At 32.3% G+C, this 25,589-nt stretch overlaps 1 protein-coding gene across 2 annotated transcripts; it reads left to right on the forward strand.

Moving 5' to 3' along the window:
• The first annotated feature begins 1,594 nt into the window (after positions 1-1,594).
• LOC124362066 lies at positions 1,595-25,327 on the forward strand. 2 transcript variants are annotated; one of them, XM_046816238.1, is made up of 2 exons: positions 1,595-1,800; positions 24,352-25,327. In XM_046816238.1, the coding sequence occupies exons 1-2, from the start codon at positions 1,795-1,797 to the stop codon at positions 25,183-25,185; spliced, it is 840 nt and encodes a 279-aa protein (XP_046672194.1). In that variant the 5' UTR covers positions 1,595-1,794; the 3' UTR covers positions 25,186-25,327. The 2 variants fall into 2 exon arrangements, with proteins under 2 accessions (XP_046672194.1, XP_046672193.1); XM_046816237.1 differs by lacking the exon at positions 1,595-1,800 and adding an exon at positions 18,988-19,150.
• The last annotated feature ends 262 nt before the right edge of the window (positions 25,328-25,589 follow it).

Below are 25,589 nucleotides of genomic sequence, written 5' to 3' on the forward strand. Positions count from 1 at the left end.
TGTCAGCATTGCAGGGTAAAAAAATAAAAATTACGTTATATTTATTTTTGTATTGTTACCAAAAATGGAGATTATTTTCAAAGGCCACTTAAATTTGACATATATTCGTAAATTCTTCTTATCTATAACTAGTTCCAACATTCCTACTGTTTTTAGTTGTATGTATTTATTGTCTTATTCTGTTATTTCACCTTCTTCACGTTTATTCATTTGGCGTCTTAATATTTTTTCATACTTCCAGTGTTCACTTCACAATAAAAAGGTTGATGGGAGATATTTATATTGTTGTTGTAGTTTTGCTTACTTTGAATATTCAAACCAAGTTCTGTTTTAGTTTTTACTAATTTTAAAAAGCTCAATGTTAGAATAGACACATGTCACAAAATCATGTTTAACGTGGAGTAGGGTTTACAGATTAACTATACAGTTCAGGATCCTCTCCATTCAGTTATAGAATAACACCATATCTAAGGAATATCAAATACGTTATTATCTAATTAAAAACGTCTTATGATCCATTTACCTTTATATTACAAGATAAATTAATTAATTTTGAATTAACGTGTGGCTTTATCCGTACTTTTATTGTATTTTGATGAAGAAAGCATTTATTACATATTTACTACTATAATATAAGAAATTAGGCTATTTGTTGTATAAAATAACTCACAGATATTATTTTTTAACTTAATAAACCTAATACCGTTGTTTTTATTGTTGTTTTTTTTATTTTACTCATGTATTGGATTTATATAGATAGTTTCAAATAATACATTTTGGCAATAAAAAGAAAATTAAATTCCATATGTTTACCTTACCCTGTATATTCTCAAGGCGAAATAAAATAATAGTCATGTAATTTTAATTATCACACATGAAATGTCAATTTATTATATATTATTGAAGGGGTATTGTTAATGAGGAAATACTTATATCAAAATCTGAATTGATTTCGTAGCCACGAATGATGAAGTATTTTTAATTATAGTATCATTGAATTGCTTTACAAATATATAATTATATGTCTAAGAAAACCTTGGTTTTAAACAAAATCCTTTTCAAAATTAGGCTAAATGAAGTGCCTACTATATTCATGATATGTAGAGCAAGTTAAAAGCTCTAAATCACGTAAAGCTATCAGCTTACGGGTTATACTGACCATCATTGGTTCAGATTAATACAGAATATGCCCACTTATTTGAAAGGTTATGGGTCTCACAAATGCTATAGACAGAATTTATTAATTTTTACATGGCGATCTTACAGTAAGCATGTAAAACTATTATTTTACATGACGGGATCTCATGGTAACTCTAAGTTTTTGCAAATATGCCCTGTAAAAACTGTAAATATGTTTGTATAGTGGGGACCCACACAATGGCTAAACTTTGTGGTTAACAGAATTATAACTCTTGAGATATTATCACGTCATGTATCGAGGGAATCCAGGTTATCCTGGTGTCCAGTTGGATAACTTGGTAATCACCAGGTGTACAAGGGAATTAATTGATAAGAAATACATGTTGATAAGCATCCATTGTTTTATTTGAGAATTGTCATATCTTTCTGTTTCAACACTTGTACAGTGGTGAATAAAAAGATTCGTTCATTTATTCATGTGTCCAGGTGAACAACTTAATAAGCGCCATTTGACCAGACGGATGTATCGGGACTGGTTAGTCATAAACGGGACCCAATTTCCTTGTGAGGATGATGAACCCTTTGTGTCTGGTTGAGGGAGTCCTGCCAATCATCCATCGGACGGGCGAGGAGTAATGAGTGTTATCCAAGGAAATGGAAGTAAGACTATTATAAAAGTATTAAGTTATAATATTTGTGGTTTAAAGTCTAAAATTAACCATGTTCATTTTACAGAATTAATTTAACAGCTATGACATAATATTTTTGTTGGAACTTGTTACGGATAAAGGCAATAACCTTATTTTCAAGCTTATTTATTAACTTTTACATTCATCTCTGCCACAAGATCTGCAGCTTTTGAATGGGCTATAGGGGGTGTTGTTTTTTAATAATAATATTTCACAAGTTACTAAGTGTCTTTCCTTAAAAATACTTAATAATTTCAGTTTAGTCGAAGCCAAATTAGGTTTAAGAGAGGATCCACAAATCAACATCTTTTCTTCGTACATAAATTTTAATGAGTGGGAAACCGAGTTTGAAATTCTAAAACAGTTTCTTACCGAGATGCAAATAAATAAATAGTTGTTGTAGGATATTTAAATGGGCGGATTGGAACGGAACGGAATAATATTATTTTGAGGAAATGATATTAGAGGGCCTCAATTATAACTTAACTCATAAAAGAATCTCAAAAAACAATTGTTAGATTCAAAAGGGAGGCAGTTGTTGGAATTGTTTGATGATTCGAGTCTTGTAGTTCCGGAGGCAACAGGGAGGGTGAGTTCATATTATTTTATAGGTAAAACAGAAAATCTCGTAATTGGTATTGTTGCGGCTTATATAGCGTGCTTGGAAGTTGTTGTTGACTTTGAGGAGTTAACTGAACTGGGCTCTGACCATCTTTTATTAAGTCACGGTAAACTTTTATTGTAATGTTGGCGAACCTGTTACTGGATACACCGGGGGGAGGGGGAATTTTGTTTTCGTTGCTACCAAATCTGCCATGGACGGCTGAAGACAGCCACCATTATGGTGTCAAACTTGACCAGCCGATCTGTAATTTTCAGCTTCGGGCAACACTCAAAGCGATGTTAACAAAATAACGAACAGTATTATTAATTCAGCCTCATTTAAACCTAGCAAACAAAGTAAGAGTACAAAGTTTTTTAAAACAAGCAGCCGTGGTTCTATTTTCAATGTCTTTCACAACGCAATAATGTTTAAACTACTAAATCTGTTTCGGAAAACTGATTCACCACAAGCAAAATCAGAATATTTTAAAACTATTATATAAATAGAAAAAAATTAATTTTATATCAATATTATTGTTTGACTTAAATCAAATATTATATACAAGACGCTGCTGGAAAGCTATAAATACTTTCAAAAAGAGGCCTACTTGGAAAGTACTACGCGTTGGAAATATAAATACAGAATAATGGCCTGATTATTTTAACAGCCTGTTGAATCCTCCTTTCACCCATCACAATATTGTTTATGCCGAACTACTAATATTAAATAACGCATTGAACACAAATTTTAGTTTAAATTAAATAAAATCAGTTTTAAAGAAAGTCAAAAACGGCAAGGTACCGGGATACGACAGGATACCTTTTCAGTTCTTTGGAACCCCATAGATCTATTTTTGAATAAGCTAGTTATTATTTTTAATAATATTTATCAAAATGGAACAATACCGAGTTCGTATAAAAAATCTAGTACTTTTCCTCCGCTCAAAAAGGGCGACTTTAATGTGGTACCAAACTAAAGGGGCTTGTCATTCATCGACACGATAAGTAAATTATTTTTAGTCTTATTAACAATAGATTACAGCACTGGCTGTTGACTCGAAATACACTTACGGAATGTCAAGTGAGTTTCAGAAAAAAACTATTCCACCATGGATAACATATTTAATTTAACGACAATGATCAATTTACATATTTCAATTAAAAATAAAAATTGTAATACTTTTTCGTGGATTTTTCATCTGCGTTCGATATGTTTCATAGAAATTCTCTTATATATATATATATATATATATATATATATATATATATATATATATGTATGTACATTAAATTGTATAAATGGCAATAGCCTTATTTAATTTCAATAAACATTGAATCACAAAAAGTACTTGCTCCGCCGGGAGTCGAACCCGGATCTCTCACTTGCCGGGTGACTCTGCTACCATTACACCACAGAGCGCTTACTTTTTCCGATTCAATTATTTTGTATTTGGCCGTATCTGTCACATATGCGTTTAAATAAGCAAACTAACATATAATCGGAAGACCAAATACCTTTCAAATGACTTTCATAAAAAGTAACAATCCTCAAAGCTTTTGTTATGGTGAATAGCGTGTAAGGCTACTGGTTTTTGGTCGTCTTTGTGATTGATAGAAAAACGGTGACCGGTCATTCTTACCCGCAAAGAATTTGAGGTTTGCCCAATGTAGTCCTTGGGACAAAACCTACAGGTTAGCTGGTAAATTGAATTGTTGGAGGTACAGTCCAATTTACCAGCTATTGGATAAGTTTTTTTAGTGACGCTACTTTGGAATTGATCGGTCTTATCAATAATTTTGCAAATACCACAACGTGGTTTATTACAAAGTTCACAGCCAAAAGATAAATTTTCATAATTTTTCCAACATGAATTTTGGGCCTTACAAGCATATTCTTCAAATTTTTAGGTCTCTTAAATAATATTCTAGGTGGCCTGGACAATAATTTCTCAGTTAAGGGCAAGTTTTTTTAAATTTCATAGCCAATTTTCATAACTCTATTGAATTTGTACAAACCAGGATAAAATTTTGTTATAAATTTAGGATCATTTTGGAAGCGATTTGGAATATTTGTAGCCTTTTTTGGTTGTCTGAGCTGCCGGTTAAAATGTTTTTTAGGGTATCCCCTGTTAGAAAGAGCTTTAGTAAGTTTGCTTTTGTAAATTTTGAAATCTGAAGCGTTTGTACATAAGGATTTGGCTCTAAGGGAAAGACTTTTTGGTATGGACTTTTTTACATGATTTGGATGGCAGCTACTGTAATGTAAGTAATTCATTTTATTAGTACCCTTAACATGTATTTTGGTTTTTAAAATACGATTTTCTAGAAAAACTTCAACATTCAAAAAAGTGACGATTTTGTGATTAATATTCCAATTAAAGTTAATACATGCAAATTTATTTAAACTATCAATGAAATGATGAAGTTTGTCTAACCCATGATTTCAGACTACACAAATGTCATCTATAAATCTTAGCCACAATAAAGGAAGGAAATTTTGAGTTTTAAGAAAATTTTGTTCTACAAATCCCATAAAAAGGTTGGCGTATGATGGGGCCATTCGAGTACCCATCGCCGTTCCTTTAATTTGGAGATAGTTCTGATCCATGAATTTGAAATTATTCATAAATTAAATTAATGAGTGAGGTTAGAAAGTTTGTTGAAGGTTTAGTATTATTTGGCCTTCTTTCAAGAAAATGTGTGGCGGCTTCCAGACCACCTTGATGTGGAATGTTAGTGTAAAGCGATTCTACACCTATCGTTACAAGAATCGTCTCATCAGGAAGTAGCTGGTGAACATCCTTGAGTCTTGATAAAAAGTGTCCGGTGTTTTTGATGTAGGATGGAAGATTTCTCACCAGGGGTTGCAGGTTGTCGACGAATGCTGAGATTCGCTCTGTAGGAGAACCGATGCTTGCCACGATAGGTCTGCCAGGAGGTGGTCTCGATGGTTAATGTATTTTTCGTAAATGGTAGAAAATTTGTGTTCTTGGTGCTTTTGGGACAAGAAGATTTAGCATATCATCTGAAAGATCCTCATTAGCAGCCTCTTGAGTAAGGTATTCACGGATTTCTTGGTTAAATGCTGATGTTAGTTCTTCATCAATTTGTTTGTACGTAGAACTATCACTTAGCTGTCTTTCTGCTAATAATATATATATATTATTATTAATAATATTATAATATATATATATATATATATATATATATATATATATATATATATATATATATATATATTATTCTGTGTATGTTTTACAAGTGTACTTGACAAAGTTGTAATTACAACGAAATGTTGTACAGTAAACAATTGTAGTTTTCTTTTAAAACTGATCTAAGATATTGTGTGTGGGTGTGTGTGTGTGTGTGTGTGTGTGTGTGTGTGTGTGTGTGTGTGTGTGTGTGTGTGTGTGTTAGTGTGTAAAATATCTTGTTTAGGTATGTCAACTCAGGTGTTAAATGTTTTGAAGAATTACTATGACGGTACTAGAGATGGAGAGTGGACTAGAGATGGAGAGTGGACTAGAGATGGTATTACGAACAGCTTCGAAACGTCGGTGGGCTTAATGCAGGGTTGTATACTTAGCCCACTGATGTTCTTTCTTTTTATCAATGGTTTACCTGAAGTTTTAGGGGGTGGGTGTAAGTTTGAAGGGATTCGAGTAAGCACTTTAATGTACGCCGATGGCGTAGTTCTACTGGCACCCACAAGTACAGTACTGCAACCTATGGTCAATAACTTTGGAAACTATAAATTATGGAATCTTACTGTAAATTAGAAAAAAATCCAAAAATAGAGTTTTTAGAAAAGGGTGGAAATTAGGACAGGACGAAAAGGGGTGGTTTGTTGGAAAGCGGGTGGAAGTAGTCAACAGTCATAAATATCTAGGTATTACATTTTCTACCTCACTATCATGTTAACAGTATCTACATCATTAAGTAAAATTGACAAAATTAGCGATCAATTTCGTTTGGAATAGTTTCATCAGTTCAAACAATGTCTCTTAGATTAGAGTTTAAGTATTTTAATACAGTCATAAGATCTATTCTGTGTTATGGCTCATAGGTGTGGGGTTGCAGCGAAATGGGTTCTGTTGAATCGGTCCAAATATTCTTTATTAAGAAATTATTTAGAATCCCGAGAAGTACACCAAATTACGATCTTCACTTGGAGACCGGCATTGAAAAATTACACTTATTTACGTTAAAAAGTAAAATTAATTACTTGCTTAATTTGAATAGTTTGGACGACAATAGACTCCCTAAGCAGTTATTTAAATTAATAGTCAAAAAAATCGTGTTTTTGCAAAACTTGGAAATTGATAGGACGTAAACATAACATATCAATAGATTGTAACAGAATCAGCTGTGTTGCAAGGTCGGTTGTTGGGTGTATTGGAGGGGGGCGGGGCTCTTGACGGATATTGTGCGAGGGCCAGGCGCGCACCTCTCGTTATAACTCGCAGTATGTTAGCCTTGACCTCCAACTAACGGTGGGGCTTTCCTGACCGTGCGCATAAAACCTTGGCTGACGTGCGCAAATTTTGAATGTTCACTATGTAACTTAAACGAAATAGAGAATGTATTCCATTTTGTGGCAGTTTGCTCGATTCTGTCAAGCCTAAGAAAGAGATGTTTAGGCAAATCAGTACTGTGTAAGAAAGAATTTTGAATGTTTGAATGGACCGGATTGGCGGGGTTTAAGTGACTAAAACATTCTTGGCAGTACAGGTGGGAGTTAACTGAATAATTTAACCGTGGATAAATAATAACAAATAAAATTTCATTCTAATTTATTAAAATAAAATAAGTCAATAAAAACACACAAAAACTAATAGGCTGCATATTTAAATCTTAGACATTGTGCAGAGATGAATTTGTAAACTGGTAGTGTTCAGCCGTGTGTAGTTTATAGTATGTAATATTTCGGAAATATTTTATGTATATCATTTAAAGGCCATTAGAGAGCAGATTTATGGAATGTAATGATAATTGAACAGTTGCTACAAATTTTTATATTTGTCAGATACATTGTTTAATTTATTCCTATTTAAATCCAAAGTACGGTTTCGTTTAATAGTGATTGAAATGTTATTTCTATTTTATTAAGAAGTTCTGTAAACATTAAATAAACTGTATCTTATTTGGCATAAAGCAAAGCAAATTATTAGTTTTGATTTTAATCTGGTTGTCAGATGTACAGATATTCATACTTTCTAATAATGCACACCGAAGGTATAAACAAAGACGAGGAGTCAGATGTCCCGCGAAACTGGCATGTGTCCTTGTAGAAACTTAACATAATTGAAATATTATTGTAGTTTTTTTATATTAAGACCTCTCTACAAAGAAATTATTGAGTTTGTTTAGATTTTGGTACTTCTGTCACGTAAAATATACTATAAACAATTGTGTTTAAAGTTTACTTAAATACTAAAATAATATATACCATTACATCCATGTGTCCATGGTACAATTAGGTTATTCCATGTGCCAAGGGAATAACTTTCATCACAAAAAAATACAAAGAAAATTTCTTTATACATATAAAACCTACCGAAGGGGCAGGTACTCCTTTTTTATTAATTGGTTTATAAGAAAATTGATAAACAATAATTCCTGTACTGAACCAAGGAATTAAGACGATATATTACACAAAGATTGAAACTCAAGGACATTGTATATTTCACCTGATGTACAGAAATTTATACTTTCTAATAACGCATACCGAAGGCACAAACAAAGACGAGGAGTGAGTTGGCCCGCGAAACAGGCATGTGTCCTTTTAGAAACTTAACATAATTGAAATATTATTGTTAATATTATTGTTAATAATAATAGGGTTTTTAATTGAGAACCCTATTCAATGACATTATTGTGGTTTTTCATATTTAAATACTTCTGTCAAATAAAATCTACTATAAACGATTGTGATTAAAGTTGACTTAAAAACTAAAATAATATGTTTTTAAAAAGCCCTAATCCTATCTCAAAATCATCTTAGGCCATTAACGTATTATTTCATAACTGCTCTCACTAAGAAACCTACGGACAACAGTACGGAAATTATTCAAGTGCTACTGATAGCGTTGAAGCAATTCAACTAAATGCGAGGAGTGTTTCAGAGACATTTGATTTAGTATTTAGTACGTAAACTTTTCAGGGCACCAACCACAGGTCTCCGAGTCCAAATCGGTATTACTGAAGTGTTTTGTACAGTGACTGACTACAGTGCCAAGGATGGTTCGGTAGGTAGAGGGAGTGTTTGGGAGATTGTATCTGATCTTTGAGTTGTTGACTCACTGATGTGTCACTCGTCTGGTTCGAGTTATCTTAATTTACTTAAGACATTAATATAGACTTGGCCCACAATATCTATATACCATTTAGAAATACTGTGTCTTAGACGTTCCTATTATTCGGAAGGAAGTTTAGTAAGTGCCACTAATAATATAAATTTAAGTGAGCAACGTAATGTTAATATTTATTATTTCCAATATTATAGATATATATCCATCCGCATCAGACCAGCCCACTTGTATCGTAAAAATCCTAAAGTTATATTAGTTTAATCGTTCTATGACAATTTAATTCAAGAACTTCCAACAAATTCAGCATCTAATAAACGAGTGGTCTATTAAATCTGATACAATAAATTCCTAAGAATTGAAATCTTGTGGTAATCGTGATAAAAGATAAGTTTGTTTACTCCGAGAATAGGCTGGGACACTTTATCTCATCATTGATACGATAAGAAGAGAGCTGTCGTTTCTGTCACACCACCTTCACTTCTAATCCAACACTTAAAGCAACATCTGGTAGGTTAGAAGGACGCAGATTAGAGTTTTTGTTGTGATTTCAAGACAAGACACTGAGGAACAAGGACACTGAGGATGGATCAGTTAGACTGTGCCGTAGACATACCGGAAGTCGAAGATACCGAACACGTGCCCGTAAATATGGATCCTGCTGAAGTTAATGGTGAAATAACAGTGTCAAATAGTAGTGAAGAATCGGCAACTGCTGATGAAACTGATTGTTCTGGCGAAGATGACAGTCATCCTACGGACCAAGACAACTCTGACACGAGCGAGTCCATAGAAGAACCCTGTCGCTCGACACGCAACAAGAGGCATATCCTGGATGCACCGCTGTTTGACTGCCCAGAAGGACAAGCTCGGGATTTCTTGGGCAACTGCAGGCCTGTATTCTGATGGACATTACAGAAAAATCAAAACAGGGAAGTAAAAGACACTATTTTCTTTAAAAAGTGCATTATTTTTTTCGTAAAGAAATAAAATTATTGTATTTTATTATAGAAATGTGGATGGTATTTTTAACCCAAATCTTGCAAGTTTCTAGGTATACCAAATATTTAGAAGTAAGTCAGTAGAAAATATATCTATAAACAATTTCTTGTTTAAGATAGGTAGAATAGATACAATTATAGATTAATGCAATCCCTGTATAGTTTCATAATTAAAATTAGTAATGTTTTGCAACTGCATATATACTCAAATTTTCTTATAGTTGTTAAAACTTTCGTTATTACCAGAAGTATACAAATTTACTGAAGCAAAAGGCTGTTGCTTTGGGATTTTTTACTAAGCCCCATTTATGTGACTGTAAGCATTTCGGATTAGTATACTATGTCAGAGTAGTACTATGTATATTTATGTAATAAGTATTCTTACCTCAAATTGAGATAACTTTCTAAGATTACTTAAATTTTCACAAACCTTCGTTAATTCTTGTTGCCTGAAATTAATTCAACTTCAGACTTTTTTCAACATTTACAGTTAGGGTCTCGGTTTTTTAACATGCAAACTAAATACCACGTTCATTTGTACTTATTTAAAACGTGTAATGTCAAAATGGAAACAGCTTTCAAAAAGTCATGATTAGAATTTACACAGTAATTATACAGTTCAGAGTTCTCTCTAATCAGTAGACGATAATCCCATGTCTCACACATATCGAATAAGTTGTTACATGATTAATAACTGGGTATGATCCATTTAATTTTGTATTACAAGATGAAAAATAAATATATTTTGAAGGAGTACATAATTGGGATCTGATGTAACAAAACATGTATTATTTAAAAGGCTTTGTCAATTCTGCATTACAATCAATTTCCAGAGATCTTATACATATACGTTTGATACATATGTGGCATTAATAAAAAATTTTAACATTCTAGGTGTGTCTTTTTTAAATTTAAAATGCATCCAATTATACAGTTCTGCACAACAGCCTTTCAAGTTTCAGGTTTCAACTCATGAAAGTTTTTTTTCTAAAATACCTGATTACTAAAACACACGTGTGTTGCACAGGCAGTTAATTTCAATCAAACTTAATATCGTCTGATTTTTATTACTATATATTATTCTATATATATGCTGCCTTATGCCTTGAAAATGCTTTGGAAAATCACTTCAGTGTAAAGTATAGGCACACTGCATAAGATGACATAAAATTAGGCTAATTGGTTAAAACGTTTGTGATTTTCTTTTCAGTATGTCAAAGATTTCTGTACTAATAATTTTTTATTAAATTCAATTAAATGATCAAAAATTCTTGTGCGTAATTTCAAAACTTTTTGAAATTAGCTTGTTTTTACATTTTGGGACGGCATTATAAATATGAGCTGGAATATTAAAAACGGAGTATTTATGCCCTGGACCATGAAAACGAACCCATTCGTTTGATTACTACAGTGTCAGGTACCGAGCTACTGACGCGAACGTATGACCATTGAAACTGGGTTCACAGAAAGTACATCAAATACAAAGAATAAGATTTTACAGAAAAAAAATATCCCAGGGGCAGTTTGTCCGTTTTGTTCTGATGATTGATACGACACTGAATAGTTATATGGTAATTGATATCATTCCTCGACTGATCTAAGGAAATAAGAAAATATATTGAAAAGAGTTTGAAAAACAAAGGTATACAATATATATTGCTCCAGGTTGACAAATACTTATACTTTTAAAAACAAATGTCGAAGGTATAAACAAAAAAAAAGGAGTCAGATGGTCCGCGAAAAAGGAACGTGTCCTTATAGTAATCTTAAACATAATTATAAAAAATATTTTGGTTGTTTGTATTTTAATAATCTGTTACGTAAAAACTACTACTATATACGGTTGTGTTAAAGTTTACTTCGACACTGAAATAATATGTACCTCAAATAGGCTTACTCCTGTTTCAAAATCATCTGGCTTCATCGTATTACTTCATAACTGCTTTTACAAAAAAGCTACGTACTTTGACTTTAGGGTACCTCCACATAGGTCTAAAATATATCAAATCTTACTAAAATGGTTCGAGCTATACAATTAAATTCAGAGAATAACAAATAAATTGCAAAGAAATATGGTTAAAGATTATTTGGCATTGAAATATTTTTCAGAGTACCAAAACACTGGTCTTTAAACTTAATCGCCATTGCTAACCACAGTGCTAAAATTTGTTGGAGGTGGAATGGATGTTTGGGAGCTTGGCTGGGGAGCCGGTTATTCGGAGTGTAAAGCATAAAAATTCAAGTAACGATTACACTACAGTAATCGAGTAATCGTTTAATTACTTTTATACACTTCACAAATCAACATGTTTAAAGTCAAAAGTTAATAATTAGTAACTACTCTTACTAGACTCTTTCACAAAACAGAAATCCTTGTCACCGACAACTAGCTAGCTGATCATCAGCCTAATTGGCATTCTTCCACGGTCACCCTGCTACATGGCCGCTAATTATAGAACGTTATTGATGTTGACTCAGTGCACGGAGATGGTATTTATAACCCTTGTTTCTGACCCTTGAGTTGTTGACTCGCTGATGTGGAACTCATCAGGTCCGAGTTATCAACTAACTTAAACATCGTTGTAGGCTAGGCTCACAACATATGTATAAGACTTAAAAAGGATGTGTCTAAAGCCGTTCCAATCATTCGTCAGCAAATTGTGTAAGTGCTAGTGTTAATATAAATTGTAATTGTGCAACGACTATTAGTATTTACTTTTTCCAATATACAAGATATATCTCCATCCGAACAGATCAACCCACTTGTGTTGTTTTATAGTTAAAATCCTAAAATTATATTAGTTTAATCGATCTATAAAATTTAACTACAAGAATTTCCAACAAATTCGGCATCTATGAACGAATGAGTTACATTTCAACTGATATTATCTCGCTGGGCCGCCTTATCTGTGCTGTTGCTTTAGCCACACCATCATCACTAATTATCCTACACTTAATGCAACAACTAGTAAGTTAGAAGCACGCAGATTTTTGTTTTGGCTGTGATTTCATACATTAAGGAACATTATGGATCAGTTATATTGTGCCGTAGAAATACAGGAAGTCGAAAATGCCGAACATGTGCCCGCAGATATGGATCCTGCTGAAGATAATTGTGAAATAACAATGTCAAACAGGGGTGAAGAACCCCAAAGCTTGATACGAAGGAAAAGGAATATCGCGGATGTTCGGGAGTTGCAATGTCCCAAAGGTCAAGCTCGGGACCTCTTGGGCAAATGCAGGCCGATAATGTACAATAAAATGGTTTCCAAAAACATTAATCCTGAAGAACATAATAGCAAAATATCTGAGTATAATAGTGCTGAACAAATTCCAACGACTGATTTAAATGATTCTTCTGGTAAAGATGACCGTGACATCTCTGGAACCACTCAAACTTCCACGAGTGACCCCATAGATGAACCCCAGCTCTCGGCACGCAGGAAGAGGCATATCCTGGAAGGACCGGTGTTCAAAAGTCTAAAAGGTCAAGCTTTGGATTTCTTGGGCATCTGCAGATCGGTAATCTACAAGAAAAGTGCGCCCAAAAGCATGGATCGTGATGAAGATAATAGCGAAATATCAGAATCAAATAGTGCTGAAAAGTTTTCAACGACTGATTCAATTGATTCTTCTGGTAAAGACGACCGGGACATCTCTATAACATCCCAAACTTCCACGAGCTATCCCTCAGGAGAACCCCAGCGCTTGTTACTCAGGAAGAGGCATACGCTGGATGGACCGGTGAAGAAATGTCTAAACGGACAAGCTCGGGATTTCTTAGGCATCTGCAGGCCGGTACTCTACAATGAAAATGTGTCTAAAAACGTGGGTCCTAAAGAAGAACATTGTACAATTTTATAGTTCCAACGACAGGTTTAATTGATTCTTCTAGTGCAGACAACTGAGACATCCCTGAAAAGACCGAAACTTCTAACGGGCGATTCTTCAGAAGAACTCCAGTCCTTGGATACTCCTCAATCTGGATGTGATGGTATTCTAAAGGACTTTTCATCAAATTAAAACAGGGAAGTAAAAGACACTTTTTTCTTTTTGTAAGAAGTTATACAAATTCGTTTTTTCATGTTTGTCAACAATTAAATTTGATATAAATGTGGGTGGTATTTTTAACCTAACTCATACAAGCTTCAAATTATACCACATACTTTAAAGTCAGTAGAAAATATATTCATAAACAATATTATTTAAGCTGTGCTGAATCATAAGACTGAAGGCAGATTTAAGGGCTACATCAGTATATGATAAACCGATTAGCATACCTAAGGTGAAAACCTCTCCGCCAGAATAAGAGATGTCGTTAATGATTAGTTCATGTACTGTATGGAGGATGTAAATTAAGTATGGAATAATCTTAATCATGTATTGACTGTTCACTTATATTACTTGAACTGTACGTAACCTGTACTCATAAAAAATACATAAATGCTTTTTTTGGTTTGTTTTCAATTGTTTAGAACTTCAGAATATGTATACTTTCAGTTAAATGCACTCTGTGAATTTAAACTAGTAATTATTATGTAACTGAAGATCTACACAAAGTTTTTTATACTTGTTCAAAATTTTGTTAATCATAGTAGTAAAACAAATTACTGAACTATTAAATTTGTATTTTGACTTGTTTTTACGCCACATTTATATGACTGTCAGCATCTTTGTTTAGGATAAATGTTTTTACCAATTATGGGTATATAGTTTTAAGATTTTAGTTATATGTATGTACAGTAACACTTTTTCATTTGAAAAATCTTAATGTAAATAGATATTTTGGTTTGATTGTTAGTTTTTTCCCGCCAATTGAGTCCCCAAATGACACCTACCTACCTACTAAAAAAACTTATAAGTTTATTTGTCTACTTTCGAAAATAGGCAGAAATTGTGCAGAGTTATTGCTCGAAGTTGTTAATGGAAATTTACGATAAGAGAAAGACAGTTTACTTCGAATGTTATTGTAACTGCATCTGGCACTCAGGATCGAGACTTCATCCTTGTGACCTGCAAGATTTGAACAGCCGTAGTATTATTCTTTTCGGTAATAAATTCTAAATGTATTGGGCTTAAGTCTTAATGGAAAAAGGATTGATCACCTGCCTTCTTTTTTTACTAAAATATATGAAATTAGGCTATTCATTGAGGGATAAAACCGCGCATTTTCAAATTTGTAATAAATAAACCATGTTTAGATTTTTAAAGATTTTTAAACTTAATACGTTGGATTGGGTTTTTCCTTTTTTATGTACATACGCAAGTTCATTCAATAACTTTAAGTGACAAAAAATAATTATATTTTATACATGTGCCAGCTTCTCAAGAAGTAAAATAAATAATAGCCGCGTAATTTTACTGCTGCAAGTTTTTGAAGGGATATTATTGATAAATTGATAAAAATTAGAAAATATTTCTGAACCTCAAATGACGTCTAATTTTAACTTATCCAATAATTAAATTACTCTTTGAATTTATGATTATATGTTAAGTGAATTTTGTTTTTAAACGAAAGCCTTTTCCATATCAGCTAAAACAAGTGCCATCTATAAACATGATACGTGGGTAGTGAGATTTTTATTGCATGTTAAAAGGTAATCTGCTTAATGCACGTAATGCAATTAGCCTATTGGTTATTATTGACCATCATTGGTTCAGGTAAATCATTTTCAGTTTGGTTATTTTAAACGAATGTACCCATTTATTAAAAAGGTTATGGGTCTAACCTATGCTATTAAAAGAAATTATTCGCCATGTATATGGCGATTTTTCAGTAAGTATCTATGACGGGGTCTAGAAAATAACATGACTACACATATTTTATAATTTCCAGTTTTATAGCACCATATGTTGGTATATTGGGACCCACACTATAGCTAAACGTTTTGGTTAACAAGCTCTTGAGATATTAGCTAAGAAAATATACTTATTCAGGGGAATAACTTGATAAAATCTATAAGGTCAAGAGGACTAACTTAATAAGCATTAAGTGGTCATGGGGATAAACTTGGTAAGCACTATGTGGTTAAAGGGTATTAACTTGATAAGAATCATGTGGTCAAGGGGATTTACTTGATAAGCATCATGTTGTGAAGGGGATGAACTTGGTAATAATCATGTAGCTAAAGCGATTAACTTGATAAGCACAGTGTGATCAAGGAGAATAACTTGATAAGAACCATGTGGTCAAGAGGATTAACTTGATAAGCATTATGTGGTCACGGGGATAAACTTGATAAGCAATATATGGTTAAAGGGATTAACTTGATAAGCACCATGTGGTGGAGGGGATTACCTTGGTAAGCATTATGTGGTCAAGAGGAATAACTTGTTAAGCACCATGTGCTAAAGGGTATTAACTTGATAAGCATGATATGGTCAAGGGGATTAACTTAATAAGAAACATTTGGCCGAGGGGATTAACTTGATAAGCACCATGTGGTAAAGGGGATTAACTTGATAAACACCGTGTTATCAAGGAGAATAACTTGCTAACAAACATGTGGTTAAGGGGATTTACTTGGTAAGCATTATGTGGTCAAGGGGATTAACTTGATAAGACCTATGTGGTCGAGGGGATTAACTTGGTAAGCACCGTGTGATCAAGGAGAATAACTTGATAAAAAATGTTGTCAAGGGGATTAACTTGGTAAGCATTATGTGGCCATGGAGATTATCTTGGTAAACACTATGTGATTTAGGGGATTAATTTGATAATAATCATGTGGTCAAGGTGATTAGCTTGGTAATCACCATGTGGTCAAGGGGATTAGCTTGATAAATACCGTGTGATCAAGGAGAATAACTTGATAAGAACCATGTGGTCAAGAGGATTAACTCTATAAGAACCATAAGGTCAAGGGGATTATTTTGAAAATCACCATGTGGTCAAGGGGATTAGCTTGATAAATACCGTGTGATCAAGGAGAATAACTTGATAAGCACCATGTGGTCAAGGGGATTAACTTGATGAGAACCATGTAGTCGAGGGGATTAACTTGGTAAGCACCGTGTGATCAAGGAGAATAACTTGACAAAAACATTGGTCAAGGGGATTAACTTGGTAAGCATTATGTGGTCATGGGAATTATCTTGGTAAACACTATGTAATTAAGGGGATTAATTTGATAATAATCATGTGGTCAAGGTGATTAGCTTGATAATCACCATGTGGTCAAGGGGATTATTTTGATAAGCACCTTGTGGTCAAGGAGAATAACTTGATAAGCTCCCTGTGTACTAGCGCGAGTTATAAATTAAACGTAACTCCATTTCTGATTACTTCTTGATAGTTGTAGCGTATGGTAGTGTGTGGCTTGTCATTGTTATGTTTCTACAGTCTCACATTATTTACCAATCTGACATAGTTACCTATAAAATGTTTCTCTTATTTTTTTAAAATTAAAAGGTATTGCAAAGATTGTAATTCCATTTCATTTTCATTCACATTCTCCATTTTACAGGGAAATAACTTGAAAACTCAATTGAGTTTCATGTTAAACGCTGCAAACTCTTAATACGTACACTATTAAATTATAATTTACAGGTATAAACTAACATTTTTAAAAGTAATTTAACTGCAGTGAGGTGTACGTGTTTTATTATAAAACTATGTCAAAACTATATTAGAAATAATTCATTTAGTAAGAGTATTGAAAGTTTGGTTTTGTTCTTCTATAAAATTTGAATGTTATGAATTTAAACATAATTGCAAACATAGGAAATAAAGTGTACCTCAAATAGCCCTAATTCTATATTAAAATCATTTTAGGGCTTTATTGTATTACTCATTTACTAAAAGCACTACGAACACCGACTTTAGGATTCCTCAACACTAAAAATCTAAAAATAGTTCAAGTTTTGCTTCTTCGTTTAACTATTCACTCAAAATTACGAAAAGTAGAATATAAGTTTAAGTAACATCATTGATGCTTGTAAAACTGTTTCATGATCTCAGATCTAAGCCCCGAAACACTGTTTTATACCTTAAATCATTCTAAAATGGATCAGTGGCACAAAAAATTATGTCAAAGCATCCCAGGAGATCTCATTATGGTAATTAAGTTCCAAACTGGCTTTCCCTATATGGTCCTGTCCTTATTAGGAATCACACCGATCCAACAAATTTGATTCTTTAGTAGAAGAAGGTGAACCAAGCGAATCCTGGCTGACTATGCACACGTTATATTCTCGGACGGTCGAGAGAAAGCAGTATCAACCAGAGATCTAGTTCCAGCACCAGAACCTGGATCACATGAAAATCAAAATCCAGTCAGTTATTCAACTGATGATGAAGCAAATCTTGACATACATGGATCACCGGATCATGCCACGGAGATAAATTCACAACCTTCCACAGGTGATTCAAATACGATTACTATTCATCAAAACATAGACATTCTTTACCTCAAAATAATTTATAGTCCCCGATCGTGGCGTTTCCGAATACCATCACTGTACCTGCAGGACTATGACACAGAACAAATCTGGGGGAAATGATAATATAATATTTAGCATAGTATTACTCATGTGTTCATTGTAATAACCTGCATTTATTACCAGATGTTTTTATCGGTTGTTGTATGTTTATAGTTTTCTTCTGTATCTAAAGAAACCCAGCTATTTTATTCATTTTTTATGTTAACTTATAAGACACAAAAGTAAATAATAAATATTCAGCTTTAGTATTGAACAGTGATTGATCACGGGTTCAAATCCCGGGGAGGGCCAATAATGTATAGACACGAAACAGTGTGTGAAATTCGAAAATAAACCAGTGTTCATCGAAGCCTATATAACTGGAGCTAAGGCTTAAAAGAGAGAAAAAGCACATCAGACACTATATTAAATATTATACCAATCAGGAGGCTGAAATATCTTCCAGTATCCAGCATTAAGAATATTTGGTATACCAACCATCAACAGAATATTAAATAATATATTAACAATTATTGTTAAAAAGATACGGTGTAATGAATTCTATTTTATTTTGAATGTGTGCCGATTGCGCTTAGTATTACTCATATTATGATTCATTCACTTATGTTCCAGATTTTTCTTTTCAAACCAATATATCACCAGTCACTGCGATTCAAATGTTTCTCTTTTACGAATCAGTGGTTAACTGTTAGAATTTATTGGAATTGTTAATTGTGGATTGCAATCGGTGCTTTTTGATTACCTATTGTTTGCAAGGGATTACGTGCATGCCTGGTTCTTATCATCTATGAGCAATTACATTTGTCCAGTTTTACCTTAACACCGCGAACAAGTGTAGCAGTATCGATTCTTTGTTTGCTCTTGTGGGTAGGCTTCAGTTGAGAGAATGAAGTTCAGTTTTCAAATTTTCTTATCCCTCCTTCTTTTTTGTACTGGTGTAAGTGGAGAATCTACTGCACAGTTAGGGGTAAGTGTCTTCATTTTCAAATACTATAGTAAATATAATATTTAATTGTTGAAATACGTTATTTTGTACAAAATAATAATTTTATATTTTGAGGTAAAGTTTTAAATACAAAATTCTACTAATTTTTCAGTTGATTTTGATTTTTAATGAAACTATGATGATGATAAAAATTATAAATTTGGAAATAATTAACTTAATTTAGTAAAATACTAGTATAAATCATTTAACTTTTTCTCGCTCACTCATTACAATGAATTGGGTTTATTAAATAATATTAGGTTTAAAATTCACTTAGTTTTTACTTGATCTTGATTTTATAGAGTTTTAATGAAACTATTGTTATGATAAAATTGTAAACTTAAAAAAAATTAACTTGTTTAGTAAAATATTACAGTATAAATCACTTAACCTTCTCTCGCTCACTCATTAAAATTAATTGGTTCAGTAAATAATGTAAAAGTAAAGTATAGAGATCAAATTATTTTTAAGGAGTTATACGAAATTTCGTTTGCAGATTATTATTCTGTTACTAAAATATGAGTATGTATATTATACGTAACAAAACCAGACAATTTAATTTGTTATTAATTGGCTATGAAATTAATTGTATATATATATATATATATATATATATATATATATATATATATATATATATATATATATATATGGCTATGAAATATATGAAAATTTGTTTCGCCTGAAGATATTTCAAATTATCATTAAAAAAGGTAAATGGATAACAAATGTTTGGAACTTATACAATTGATGCTCAACGTTAGCAAACTGGGCTGCATTGTAGTAACACAGTGCTCTATCAGGGGTTTACATTAAAATAATATGTCAGGATATTATGCAAAGGATTATACGAATGTATAACTGAGGTATGCTACAGTGAAGAGACACAATACCTTTATTTACAAGCGGATCTCAGTTTTACATTTTTCAGATAAACTTAAGTCATTCGTGAATAAAAATCGTACTTTTGGATTTGTCAGTCAGAAGAAGTGGGTAAATTTTGTGACAACTAAAATATTTATAATTGATTTCTCATTGATTACCATGTATTAAGTATCTTGAAAACTGGTTGAGATACAAAATTTTGTTCACATCAAAAGTTTAGGAAAGTAACAAGCATTCAAGAATACTCTTTTATTTTTATTAAGGTTCATGAATAAAGGGCTTGTAAATTGTTAAGGTTTCAATGGCTGTTCAATGTTAATACGGAAATGCCGTATCAAGTTGGACAATGAACTTAGTAAGATATTTATAAGATCAATTTTTGTACCAAATTTGACCTTGTTTCCTTGTTTCAGCCTTATATCGCCAGTTCACTATGATATAACAATTCTTATGGGGTTTATAAGTAATCAATATCCCGAAAACCGTTCGATATATACAAAAACCCCTGGTAAATAAAAACATGTTTTAGAAATGTAATAATAATTCCAGAAGACATTAACGCAACTAATAACACGTATCCAATTAAAGGAAATATTGCTTGCAATTAAAGCAACATATAATATTAGATAAATTTTAATTTTTGTAATAAGCAATATATTAGCCAAACATCTAATTTTTATTTTGTATGAAGAAAATTCATATAATGTGTTATTATCTTATAAATATATGTACTGGCATATATGATAAAGTTGTTTACAAAGTTTCAACTTCTTTGGGCATACACATGGGCTGTAAAATAATTCAAACATGTCCTCCGATCCTAATAATCCCAATCGTTGTAGGAGTGGAAAGTAATCCCTAATTATATACTAATTTATTTTATATTTTTATTCAAATTAATTTAGATTTTATTTTATAAATATGTATTCAGTAATTAGTAAGGAGTTTTTATACAAACTGCTTACTGAATAAATATTTATAACATCAAGTCTTGGTGTCATTACTCCATCTAGACTCCAGTTATTTGGAGTGGAGAACATTTTAGAATATTACCTTTATACATATACATATATACCTTTATATTGTGCTCATATTCTATTTCGGTGTTTTTTACAACCAATGAACCCTCTTTTACCAGCAAATTTCAGAGCAATGCTCAAAACGTAATCCAGGACGATGTATTATAATTGATCCTTGATTATTTAAAATCATTTTAAAGTAACATACATTAAACAAGTTCTTAAATTATATTTCATCATTATTCTACGTCCATCATAAATGTTAGAGGTGCCTTATACCAATATGGCAAATTCTGTATAAGAAAGGACTCAAATATGCAAATTTTAATAACAGAAGCTAAGTAACAACTTCTAAAGAAAAATAACTGCTAACATTCAGCTCTATAAGTTTGAATTGCATTTAAAATTTTGAACATGTGTTTGCAGTCCAAGCATTCAACGGAAGTGTCCAGAAATATAAAGAAGTACCAAGAATATTAATTGTCAAATACATCGATTGTAAATACAGCAAATGAAAGTGTTACTTTCTTATTTTGAGCTCAAGACATTCGAACACATACAATTTTATTTTTCTACCTAATCAAAACTAAATAATTATCCCTAAATCAATCTTTAATTTCAAGATTTTATTTATTGCGGATATGTTTAGTAGGTGACATCACACAATATAAGTTGTTCTTGTTGTTAGTAAAATATTGTAAAATATACACACTATTCGAATTAAAGTAAAATATTTGCAATTTTAAATGAAAAAGGGTATACAAATTTGAATTTTTCTTAAATCTTCTTCCTCTGAAAAAAACTAACTCTGCACATAAAAAATAAAATACCTAACAGTAATGAATTTGTCACATGTCCGATCACAACATAACCATTACTCGTTATAGTGATACTGATCCTAGGTAAGCCTCAATGAAGTATAATAAAAATAAATCAACGACTTAAAAGAAGAAACGTCTTAGGGCCTTAACACTTGACACGAAGGTTCCTCTTGATCCAAGGAAAAAACCTCACATATATTTTTGGGTCGAAAGGTCTGTCCGTCCGTTCAAATTCTTCATAAACAGGTTTTGGGGCCTTGAAACTTGATACAATTGACCCTCTTGGTCTAAGGAAGATCTTTTATAATTTTTGAATTAAAAATGTCAAATGGCAATCTGTCCGTCGGTCTATTCGTCACTCCGTCCGTCGCTTTTTGAACTCTTGATAGAAAGATCCTAGAGATTTAAAATTTGGCGCATAGGTTCATCTTGTCGGAGGAAGACCCTTAAAAATATAGGAGCACAAGGTTTGTGCCGTTTGTCTCTTTTGTTACATTTTCTCGTGTCCTTTAATTTTTCATTGTATCGGTTTTTTTATCCACGTGAATTGTTTGGGTTTTGATCGTTAAAACAAAATCTTTTACACTACAGTTATTTATATTTTTTCCCAATTCTAACATTAATTTTTAAGTCAGATAAAATAAAAGTTAACATTTAAAGGTTATCTTCTACAACTCAAGGTAATAAGAAACAGACAGGTCCACAACACAACGGTGAGATAAAGGTTGTATTATTAAGTTTATGGCATCAATAATAAGTGTTGTATGTCGTTATGTGTTAATCATAGGCGCTCTAGGCACCTTGAAGTATACTAAAATTGTATTAACAAACTAAAAATGATTTCTTTGGAACTTAACTCGGATTCTAAAATCAGTAGGCTATATAGTACTTCAAAGCAATATTGTTAGTACAAAAAGAAAATGTCTTGCACTTTCCCCAAATTAGTGGTCATGCTAGTGCAGAGGATGTGGCGCATCTATGTGATATTTTTAAGTTCTTTCATGAGTAATGATAACGAGAATTACTGGAAAACGCAAATTGAACTGTAAATGTATTTAGAGAAGCAAATCTTGAGATAGAAAAATAACCAAATTAAAATTGTTTGTAATACCTTCAAAAAATCTAGACAAATTTACAGTTTACCACAAAAATGTTAATGTTAAACTAAAGAAAAATTGTTACTAGAACATTAATTTAATTATTATTTACGTAATGTAAAAAAGAAACTCTTTACCAAAAGTTGTTAATGTTATTTGTGTATAGTTTCATGGCATTATAAATAACATTCATCAATAACCACATCAGAATATTTGCTCAATGAGAAATATCTGTCCATTTCGCGGGTAATTATGAGTTCTTTTAATCAGTATGCTAATATTAGGAGGTGATACGTTACAAACCCTCTCCTAAGGTCCACGATGAGTGTTTATCAGTTCTTTCTTTTCTGCTGATTGTTCCGAAAAGTTAAACTTATACAAAGACCTGATCTTTGTTTCTTTTTTTCATTCAGCAATCCGTAACTTTAGAGTGACGCATTCACGTAGCACCTTACTAGTACTTTACCCCACCACCCGCTCTGAGGAAATGAGTCACTCCTCTTTTCATGTTCATTTCACAATGAAAATATTCAACAAGAAACAATATACAACACATAACAATATCTTCTAGTTTATTTTTATGATCCATCACATTAGCTTCCAATTCTTTTAGACATATCATTACAGTTAAACAACCCAGCACTGATAACCCCATAGGCAACTTTCTTTTTTAAAGCACAGATAAGCAGAGGTCACTCACAATGGCTTTGAGAACGAATTTCCACTCCATTAAATATAGAATGTTCAATTGTATTTCTAATAACTTTATAGTTTTTTATTTCAATTTTTTTTTTCTTAATTTTCAAACAAAAAGAATTTTTGTACTTTGTTTTGTAAGATGGAATAAGTTTAATATATATAAATATGTATAAATTATTTTTACTTATTCATTATTACAATAATTATTTATTCCTGAATTCAGGTAATTAATATTAATGTAGATGTATTTATGTAAAACAATATTCATGTAGAGTATTTTTAATATAATCGTTTTTTAATCAAATTTTATCCCTTGATTAGCAATGCTAGAGGGTTAGATACAGTTATAAAATGTAGCTGCAATGTATACAATGCTTTTCTGAAAATAAAAGAATATTAAATTTGAATTCTTTAAGAAATCTTACAATACACCGGTTGTATGTCCAGTTGGTCCTACATATACTCGAATTTATAATTTGTCATTTTATAAGATGAACGAATATAGGTAATATTTAACATATAAGATAAGAAAACCCTATTGTACTACTCTACTTTTAATGGTTAAAAAACTCATTGTTATTGTGTACATAACATTATTAAAACCTATATTTTGCTGTGTGTATGTGAGATATTGTAATGTAGAACGTTAATATTTTAAACAGAGTTCAAGCCATTCAAATGAGGTGGAGGCAGACTCTGGACTGTATGTCCGCAAACCGAGATGCACTAATCCACAACACTCCCCCGAGGTCCGAGTGGAGTACATTCCAAACTACATGGCACCTGGAGTCCAGCAGGCCAGAAGACAACAACAACCAGCCCATGTCCTCAACCACAGACCCTCACCTTCGGATCGTCAGAATCCAGCATCTTCGGCCAGCAAGGTTGTGATGCCAGTACAGACCGGAAAGGTTCAGGCGACAAGCTTCAATCCTGAAAGTCGAACCTGGATGTCACATCCTGGAAGTTCCTTAAGCAACCGTGACGCTCATGTTCTTAGGGGCAATCCCAATCCTGATGGACTTAGACGAGTTAATCCACTTAGAAACTCCAATGCCGGTCAAACCAACTATAGGAATCTTCAAGCCCAAAATTCAAATTCTAGTGTTGCAAGTCAATTCAGGAGACCCAACTACTATAACCACAACAGGAATTTCCAAAGCAGAAATTTCGATATTAATAAGGTAAGAAATGTTTCGGTATCAAGTTTCAACTCTGGTATATTGAATAGAAATATCCAAGGAGCTCAACCCAAACGCAATATTACACAAACCCGTGGTTTTGTCTGGCCCCACAGACAGTACATCACTCAACCAAACCCGTCCGAGAAGAAATCTTCAGTTGTGGATAATCAAAATGGCGCGCAGAATCCACAACAAGCTTACAACCTGGGTATGAACTCTCCTCATGGCTCCAGGCGATTCAATATTAAAGTCAAACCTGAGGTTATTACCCACATTAATAGACCATATCAAACATTGCAGCACTCCCAATAAAAGTTGAACTGCAACACAGAGTATTCTCAAGGCCCTTTTTCAGGTGAAATGGTGTCACCTTTATTTTAAAAGTTAAACATATTGCATTGCTTATTTTTTCCTGCAGATTATATTATATTATTAAAATAAAATGTGTTAATTACTTACTTGTACTTATTACCCCTCGACTTGTAATATTTCGTACGGAGTGTTTTGTAATCTTAATCATTTTGTGACTATTCCTAATTGTTTCAATTGATTCACTTGACAAAATGAAGTTATAAGAGTTCTTTAATTAATTTGTATTTTGTGGATAACCATTAATTTAATTGAAGCGATAAACAAAAGGGATTATTGTGTTGATTATTGTATTTTGAGTTATTTTCATTCAATATTTATATTTATTAAGATTTCAACATTTTATC

Source organism: Homalodisca vitripennis, chromosome 5 (genome assembly GCF_021130785.1).
Source record: "Homalodisca vitripennis isolate AUS2020 chromosome 5, UT_GWSS_2.1, whole genome shotgun sequence".
NCBI lineage: Eukaryota > Metazoa > Arthropoda > Insecta > Hemiptera > Cicadellidae > Homalodisca > Homalodisca vitripennis.